Raw genomic sequence first — 9,037 nt, 5'->3', positions numbered from 1 at the left:
GTGGGAGACGTGGCTCTTCGTCCACAAAGAAATGGTCATTTCAGGAGTGCACCCACCTACCTCATCAGGCTCCATGGGAATTATGGTGCACAAGGCGAAAATGAAAGGGTGCACATACTTCATGTACATGTAATAGGTAGCAACTGCGTCGGACACTGAGTAGGTGGCCAGGGTCTGTTGGGGAAGGGTGAGAGGCAAATTAATTCAAATCACATATGACAGAGCAGCTCAATGACAATAATGGTGGGTGTCAAGAGGATGGGGCCAGGCTCTTCTCAGTGGTGCCCAGCGATAGGACAAGGGGCAACGGGCACAAACTGGAACACAGGAGGTTCCACTTAAACGCGAGTAGAAACTTCTTTCCTGTGAGGGTGCCAGAGCCCTGGGACAGGCTGCCCAGAGAGGGTGTGGAGTCTCCATCTCTGGAGATGTTCAAACCCACCTGGACACTTTCCTGTGCAACCTGTTGTAGGGAACCTGCTCTGGCAGGGGGGTTGGACTGGATGATCTCCTGAGGTCCCTTCCAACCCCCACCATGCTGTGATTCTGGGATTGCTTCCTGCTGGACATGCTCGTATCAGAAGAAGGGGAAGCAGTATTTCTCCATATCCAAGGTTCAAGGTTGTAAAAAATAATCTGTTCACATCCAAGGACACCCTGTTCCCACTCTAATTGCACAGCAAAACATCAGCTTTGAATGAGAAGAAATGGGAAGGATGAGCTCACAGCACAGATGCTGCCTGGTTTGGGAATCTGGAGGCTGCTCCAGGGCTTCAGCAGAAATCTCCTGTCTGAAGAAGAAGCACAAAGCCTCTTTTCCCTCCAGCAAGCCATGGCTCTCTGTGGTGTGTCTGATTTAGGTGGTGTGTGTCACCTCACATTGATGTAAACAAACACTGAAAATACACAGTGTGATGCCACCACTAGAACCACCTCAAATAAATCCTGGTCTTTCTCCCCACAAGCTCAAGTGTTTCTAAAGCATCAGCAACTGGGGAGACAGGTTGAGTAATTTCTCAAACCCCACTGCATTAAGCAAAACCATTTTCTAACACTTTAACTTAAAGATCCCATCATACTGCAGCTGCCCTAGGCTTGTTTTTCAACTGCTCAGAGGAGACACAGCACAGGGAGGGAATACCTGAGGTTCCTCTGTAGCCATCCGGCACATCTCTTCAGGGTCCAGCTCCACTGGATCGTAGCCCAGTTTTGCTTTAGCTGCTGCTTTCAGGTTGTGACTTCCCACTGGTAGGTAACTGTCTCTCTTCACCCACCTGGACAGAATCATGAAAATACTGGTTTGTGCAGAGAAACCAGCCTTGCCCTTCAAAAAGGGGGCTCAGGCTTGCAAATGGGACCTCAATTGCAAAGGGGACCTCTCACTGAGGACAGCCAAGAGCTGAGCATCCAAGCACAGCAGAGTAAGAGGATGCCAGGCTTTAGATATCCTGCATCTCTACCAAGGCACTGAAATGCCAACCAGGACAACCCCCACTATCCATACCATCACCACAGCTCAGAATTACCACCTTCCAACTCCCTCAGTAGCTTTAAATACTTACCCACTGGAGAAGACACCACCAGGGCTGGAAGGACAGCCAGCCACTCTCCAAAGTCCAGACACTGCTGCACTGGAGGAAAACCACTCAAACCCCCTAATTTCTCTCTCTCTCTCCTACATGTGCACCATGTGTCCTTTTCTCTTCTGGCTGTGCCACTGCTGGGTTAGGACATGGTCCCTTCCCCACTCCAATGGCATGATCTTGTCCCACCCTTTCTCCGTTCCCCCAGATCGGACCTCAGTCACCTGAGGACAGCCACCAGCAAGCTGCAGGGAGAGCCAGCCCTGAGAGCCCTTCACGGGGAAGGCTTGGCAGCCTCTGTGGTACATGCCAAGGGGAAGCAGCACAATCAAAGAAATGGACTATCATGGCATCCTTAGGAGGTGCAACATATGAAAGCTTCCAACAGACCAAAGGAGGACAGTATTCAAACACAACTGTAGGTATTTTATATAAATTCAGGAGATGATGATGCAGCTACATGGTAGAGGGGCAGGGTTTGGTACCTCAGACAGTCCATGTGGATGCACTGGGATGCTTTGTACTCTCCCTGGCTGTCCTTCTGAAACCCAATTTCCTGATACATATTAATTCCATGAGCTGCTGCTCTTGCTTCCACAAAGGGCCTGAAGAAAGAGGCAAGGTGAAGAGAAGAACCAGAACAGTCATTTCCCTTCATCTTCAACAACAGTTTCACAACTGCTTTGTTATTACAAACTATCTAAAGAATTTTTTTTGTGATTTATCTGTGCGGCCAGCAAGATCAGGGAAGCCATCCTTCCCCTGTACTGGGCACTGGTGAGGCTGCACCTCAAGTGCAGTGTTGGGCCCCTCACTCCAAGAAGGACATGGAGGTGCTGGAGCGTGTCCAGAGAAGGGCAACGGAGCTGGGGAAGGGTCTGGAGCACAAGTGTGCTGAGTTCCCTTGTGGCTGAGGGAACTGGGGGTGTTGAGCCTGGAGAAAAGGAGGCTGAGGGGAGACCTTGTGGCTCTGTCCAAGTCCCTTGGAGGAGGGTGGAGAGAGGTGGGGGTGGGTCTGTTCAACCAAGGAGCAAGGGAGAGGACAAGAGGAAATGGGCTCCAGTTGTGCCCAGGGCAGTTGAGATGGGATGTGAGGAAGAATTTCTTTGCTGAAAGGGTTCTCGGGCATTGGAACAGGCTGCCCAGGGAGGTGGTTGAGTCCCCATCCCTGAAGGTATTTAAAAGATGGGAAGATGAGGTACTCAGAGATATGGTTTAGTAGTGGACAGGCACAGTTGGACTCAATGATCTCAAAGATCTTTTCCAACCAGGCGATTCTAGGATTCTATGATTCCTGCAGAACAGAACCACAGCATGACCCAAGAGACAAAGCTGCTCACTTACATCCTGCACCAGGAGGTGGAGGTGCATGGTCCCTCTCCCCTTGCTTCCTGAAGGCTTGCCTGCGTCCCCCTCCCCAAGACCCTCCAGGTCTTTTTTGACCCTCCCCCTGTTCCCCCAAGACTGGGTTCATCCATACACCAATATTGTCACATTGACAAGGGCTTGAAGAAGCTCAGCCAAGCAGATGGGACTCTACAGAAGCACACACTTCCAAGCCAATGACCACAGGACTTGGCGAGGTTCTCAAACTGGCCAGACAGTTGGCATGGATCACACACCATCACCACTGTGTGAGCTACGGAACGACAACGAGGCTGGTACCTGACCCTGCCCCACAGCTCAGGTGACACCTTGTCAGCCTAGTTTTAATTCCTGATCTCACCAGTCAAAGAAGTCTCCATTGTACGTGACAATGATGTGGGGTTTGGTCTCCTGCACATGTTCAAACCACCTCTGGATTAAATGAGCCTAGGATGAAGAGTAGAAAAGACACGTATACAAAATAATTTCATCTCCTTCACAGAGATACAGTTTACTCCACCCTTCCTGGCCCAAACCTGACCTCTTTTACCCTTATTTCCAAGAAGTGAAAGCATGACCAGCCCTGCCTGACCCACCACGTTCCCCAGTGAGGCAGCCTACCAAGCAATTATCTCTCTTTGGCCAACAAGAGCCCCAGGCAGGTAAAGTTGGCTGGGCAGAACTGACTTACTTCATCTGGTTCATTAAAGACACAAAATGGACCCTCGTACTCCGGCTTGGGAGTAAACTCAAAGTCTTCAATATCCTCAGAGACGATCTCCCTGTTTGTGATCAGGTAACCCTATGGAGGTGACAAGGAGGCAGTTAGGAGGACTTGGCTTGGAAGCAATCTGAAAATGGTGTCCAAATAACAGGATGCTTTCCTCTTGAAAAGCCAGAGCTTCTGTCAAGAGCGATCAACTGTTTGGGAGTTATCAGCTGAACCATCATTGGCCACCAGCAAAGGAGGCCACTGGGAGACAACACGGGACAGCAGAGATGTCCCTGTGCTCTCCAGGTTACTACTGCTCCCTGAGAGAGGAGCACCAACAACCTGAGCTGGGCACCACAAAACTAAATATCTTATGCATCATTCAGACTTTAATTTCATTTCCACAGCCACACACCAAGCAGCCAGCAGCAAGGCAAGCCTGGAGCGAGCTGGGTTGGAGGCAAAACGCTGGCCTGCTCCACAGCTTCACTGCTGGAGCATGGAGAAAACCACTGCTGTCCCTTACCTGCCCATCAATCATGTAGGAGATCATCATGATCTGGTCTGTCTCTGCATCAGGAAACTTCAACGGGAGTTTGGTAGTTTCAATGTCAAAGGCGAGAACGACGGGATCCTGAGCAGGACCAAATCCATCAGAAAATATTCTAAAGCCGACTTGAAGTTAGAGTGATTCCCATTAAGCCCAGTGCTAGGCCAGCAGGTGAACCAGACCCTTCCCAGTAATCATTTTACTGCTTTATCAACCCAAAAATGATGACCCAAGCCCACAAACAAAGCCTTCCCCCTGCGCACCACAGTGTGACACCAGCAGCACACAGGAAACCAGCTCCTTGGGGTGGGCACACCAGCTGTGCCCTGGACAGACAGATGCCTGCCTGACCAATGCTCACCGGCCGCTCCACCAGGTCATCTCGGCGGATGATTTCGGGGGGGTAGGTGCTGCCCCGGTACCGCACGTTGTACCAGTGAGCCTGTGGAGAGAGGAGGGCGGGCAGTGCCTTACAGAGGGGCTAGCACCTTGTACCAGTTCTGTCTGGCTGCTGGGGAGAGAGCTGCAGGAATCCAATGCAGCCCAGAAGAAAAGCTCAAATTGGGGCTGTGCATCCATCGTTTAACTTTCCTGCACGTCATTAACTAAGGAGAAGGCCCAGCAGCATGGGATTGGTGACCTTATTGTGGCCTTTCAATACTTAAGGAGGGCCTATAAGATGGGGCCATACTTTTTAGCAGGGCCTGTAGTGATAGGACAAGGGGTGATTGTTTAACTAAAAGAGAAGAGATTCAGACTACATGTAATGAAGAAATTTTTCACTATGAGGGTGGTGAGACACTGGCCCAGGTTGCCCAGAGAGGTGGCATCCCTGGAAACATTCAAGGCCAGGCTGGACGGGGCTCTCTGAGCAACCTGATCTAGTTGAAGATGTCCCTGTCACTGCAGGGGGGTTGGACTAGAGACCTTGAAAGGTCCCTTCCAACCCAAACCAGTCTGATTCTACAATTAAGCTTTACACATGAACTTGTCGTCACTGACACCTTTGCAAAGGTCCTGTTGAGAAAATCTTTCTGCCCTGCCTGCACTTTGGGAGCATGGCAGCAGGAAAGTTAAGCTCTTCCAGCTTCCCTATTCCTTACTCACCACATGGATCTTTAGGTCAATGGAGAGGCGAATGTGGTAGGGTACGTCGTACTCCCGCATATCCACAATGTTGTCCATCTGGTTGGCGACTTTTCTGGAGGCCCCTTCCTCCTCTGTGCTCAGGCTGCCTCCGCTCAGAGCACTGCAAGGAGCAGAGCCAAGCACTCACCTTACCTGAGCACACACCTCTGCTGCGAGGGACAGCCATGTGCACCGGTGACACCCAGCACCAGGAGTCAGGGACAGGAGAGAACCAGAAACGCTTCCCCACCACACTATCACCCTTGGCTTGCAGAGGTATCCCCAGGACAGACAGTACACGCAGCCCCATCACTCCCGTCTAAATTCACCTTTTCTCACGTTCATGAGCTGTGTCTGCTCAGAGGTACAGGCAGACAAATCCCACCCCTGCCTGTATGAAGGGTCTGGAGAACAAGTTCTACGAGGAGTGGCTGAGGGAACTGGGGTTGTTGAGCTTGGAGAAAAGGAGGCTGAGGGGAGACCTTGTGGCTCTGTGCAAGTCCCTTGGAGGAGGGTGGAGAGAGGTGGGGGTGGGTCTGTTCAACCAAGGACCAAGGGACAGGACAAGAGGAAATGGTCTCAAGTTGTGCCCAGGGCAGTTGAGATGGGATGTGAGGAAGAATTTCTTTGCTGCAAGGGTTCTGAGGCATTGGAAGGGGTTGCCCAGGGCAGTGGTGGAGTCCCCATCCCTGGAGTCGTGAAGACAGTGCTGAGGGACATGGGGTAGTCGGGGACTTGGCAGTGTTGGGTTCATGATTGGACTCGATGATCTTAAAGGGCTTTTCCAATCACTATGGTTCTGTGTAAGAAGCAGTTCTTATGGCACTGGATTTATAACTCTGGTAATTGGTCTAAGCATAATGAGGCAATCTGGGAAGCCCTTGAAGAGGGACAGTATGCCTTCCAGGTGAGCGGGGAGCACTCATCTCACTTGATTCTTCTTCAGGTTTCAACCAAAATCAGACTTCAGGGCCAGGAAACCAGAGAGGGGAAAATTTTTCATGTGTATATTCTGGTTGACTTTAAAACCAAAGTTTCTTATTTTTTTTCCTGTCTGCAACTGCATTTCCAATCCTGCATACAAGTGCCTGGCTTTTTACTCAGATAGAAAATGTTTGTTGGGCTATTTTTTCCTCCCTCTTTAATCACAGCTGAAAGTAAGGTTGCCCAGTGCCTCTCGGTATCCTTTCTCAGGGAACAAGGGATCTATTTGACTGGCAGACAGAGGTACCACCACAGCACATCACATCCCAGAGGCTCTAGAACCTCTTGATGTGCAGCACTGAGCTGGAAGAGCCACCTCAGAGATGGGTGGCAGAGAGGCATAGCTGGGGTCAGACCCCAGGCAGGACAACTCGTCTCTGAGGACAGCTAAGAAATAATCAAGGGAGCCCAATTATTAACATGAGGGACCGACCGGCCGCCCTCGGAGAGTTCGCACCTCGCCAGCATGGCTGTGTAGACATCGCTCGCCTGGTCTCGCTCTCTGTTTTTCCTCACGGCAGGTGAGATCTCCTTCCTCACCTTCACCAGGTCATCCACCGTGTTGAAGGACAGCTTGATGTAGCTCCTCTTCAGGCCCACCAAGTGGTTTGGCTGCAAAGCGGCAAGACAACACCAGGTCAGGGGGGCTGAGCACTGAGGGATGGCCACCAAAAGAGAGGGTGGGGAAGGCAGACAAGACTGATGCAGATGGAGGAATTGGTCAAAAAAGAGGTGCCAGTGGTGGGAGAGTGTCCTGGTTTTGGCTGCAATAAAGTTGATTTTCTTCCTAGTAGCTGGTACAGTGCTGTGTTTTGGATTTAGGATGAGAAGAAAGTTGATAACACGCTGATGTTTTAGTTGCTGCCGAGCAGTGCTGACATTAAGTCAAGGACTCTTCAGCTTCTCATAATGCCCTGCCAGTGGAGGCTGGGGGTGCACACGAAACTGGGAGGGGACACAGCTGGGACAGCTGACCCCAACTGACCAAAGGGATATTCCAGACCATAGGACGTCATGCTCAGCAGATAAAGCTGGGGGAAGAAGAAGGAAGGGAGGGGATGTTTAGAGTGATGGCATTTGTCCTCCCAAGTCACCGTTCCCTGTGATGGAGCCCTGCTGTCCTGGGATGGCTGAACACCTGCCTGCGATGGGAAGCAGTGAATGAATTCCTTGTTTTCCTTTCCTTGCATGTGCAGCTTTTGCTTTCCCTATTAAACTGTCTTTGTCTCAACCCAGGAGTTTTCCCACTTTCACCCTTCCAGCTCTCTCCCCCATCCCACTGAGGGGGAATGAGCGAGCAGCTGAGTGATGCTTTTTTGCCAGCTGGGGTTAAACCACAACAGAGAGTCAAGCACCGAGAAGTGCCTTTGGTGAGCTGTGGTGCTTTCACTGGGCTGGCAGCCAAACCCAGCTGCTCTCTCACTTTCCCCCAGGGGATAGGGGAGAGAATTGGGGGGCAAGAGTAAGGGTAAGAAACGAACAATGTAATAATTGAAATAAAACTTAAAATAATACTGGTGTTAAAATAATAACGATACTAATAACTATCCCAGAGGAGCGACAATCCTGAACTGAAACCTAGGAAAGCGAGAGCCCGAGCGAAAGCCAGAGAGAGCAAGAGAGGAAGAGCCCCTCATGAAGCTCCTGCCCATGGGGGACAGGAGATGGAACAGCCCCTTGGCAGAGCCCAATGCCCATGGAGCTGACCCATGTCAATATTCCTCACCCCTGAGATCTTGTGCTTGCAGACGGACAAACACAAAGTCCTTCAGTGCCAGGGACACAAATGCAACATGGGGATGTTCTCAGCGTTTCTCTCCTGACAAATCCCAGCTGAACCCAACCCCCAGCGCTGTTCCAGCTGCTGAAAATAAACCAGCTCTGGCCCAGCCCACACCAGGAAAGGAGCACATCAGGGAATAGCACAAGAGCTGCACAGCAAGGGCCCAGCCGGTCCCGCTGCCCATGCGGGCAGGACCATGAGCTGAAGTCACCTGGGGAAGAGGAGGAAAAGCAGGTAAAGCATGAGCAGCATCCCCCTCCCACAGTACCCTCTCCTCCTCTAATCACTCTCTAATTCCTGCAATTAAACCTCTTGAACAGGCTGTGAAACATCTGATGTGCTCAGGGAGAGGAATGTCATTACCACTGAAAAGCAATTAGCCATAATGAACTTGTTTCTGACAGGCACCACAAGCTGCACAGGACAGCTAAGTCAAGTGTGATGGTTCCCTTCACTGCTTGGTCCCTCCATACTTTGGGCTGCACAAGGTCCCAAGAAACCCAACTACTCAAGGGCACAGAGGGCAGAAGATTACAGACCAGGTCCAGGTCTTCTTTGGGGACAGTTTCCAGCTTTGCAATCTTCCCTTGGAACTTCTTAGAGAGGAAGGAGGACACTTCTCGCTCACAGCCCTGCCGAGAGATCCTGGGGCTGAGCAGCGCGGCTCTGTCCCTTGGGAAGAAGACCATCCCAAAGCAGGAGGCCCAGGAGGTCTCAAGCTCCCCAGGACCTGCTGTCCCCTTCCCTGGGGACCTCAGCCCTCCCAGGGTCCCCTCCTCACCTTCTGGGTGGCAATGTAGAAGTAGGGCTTGTAGGGTAGGGCCACCTAGGAGAGAGCAGATGGGTGACAGTGGTGGGTCCCCATGTGGGACCCTGCACCCTGCCCAGCCCTCCCGGGGACCCACCTTGAAGCGGCTCCCGTCCTCCTGGAT

General features: G+C 51.5%; 1 protein-coding gene across 1 annotated transcript in view; it reads right to left on the bottom strand.

Moving 5' to 3' along the window:
* The window catches only part of POLE (DNA polymerase epsilon, catalytic subunit), a gene marked incomplete at its 5' end in the record, with an annotated part of 34,397 nt that extends 25,363 nt beyond the window's left edge, over positions 1-9,034 (bottom strand). The window contains 12 exons of the mRNA XM_010169592.1: positions 61-174; positions 1,142-1,274; positions 2,069-2,188; positions 3,310-3,395; positions 3,640-3,750; positions 4,187-4,294; positions 4,572-4,652; positions 5,318-5,459; positions 6,780-6,934; positions 8,645-8,737; positions 8,887-8,931; positions 9,011-9,034. Of these exons, the coding sequence (XP_010167894.1) occupies positions 61-174; positions 1,142-1,274; positions 2,069-2,188; positions 3,310-3,395; positions 3,640-3,750; positions 4,187-4,294; positions 4,572-4,652; positions 5,318-5,459; positions 6,780-6,934; positions 8,645-8,737; positions 8,887-8,931; positions 9,011-9,034 (1,212 nt within the window). The remainder of the gene's footprint in view (positions 1-60; positions 175-1,141; positions 1,275-2,068; positions 2,189-3,309; positions 3,396-3,639; positions 3,751-4,186; positions 4,295-4,571; positions 4,653-5,317; positions 5,460-6,779; positions 6,935-8,644; positions 8,738-8,886; positions 8,932-9,010) is intronic.
* Positions 9,035-9,037: the final 3 nt, after the last annotated feature.

The sequence above is a fragment of the Antrostomus carolinensis genome, unplaced genomic scaffold, assembly GCF_000700745.2.
Source record: "Antrostomus carolinensis isolate BGI_N321 unplaced genomic scaffold, ASM70074v2 scaffold33446, whole genome shotgun sequence".
Classification (NCBI taxonomy): domain Eukaryota; kingdom Metazoa; phylum Chordata; class Aves; order Caprimulgiformes; family Caprimulgidae; genus Antrostomus; species Antrostomus carolinensis.
This window is presented reverse-complemented; position numbering and strand designations above follow the sequence as displayed.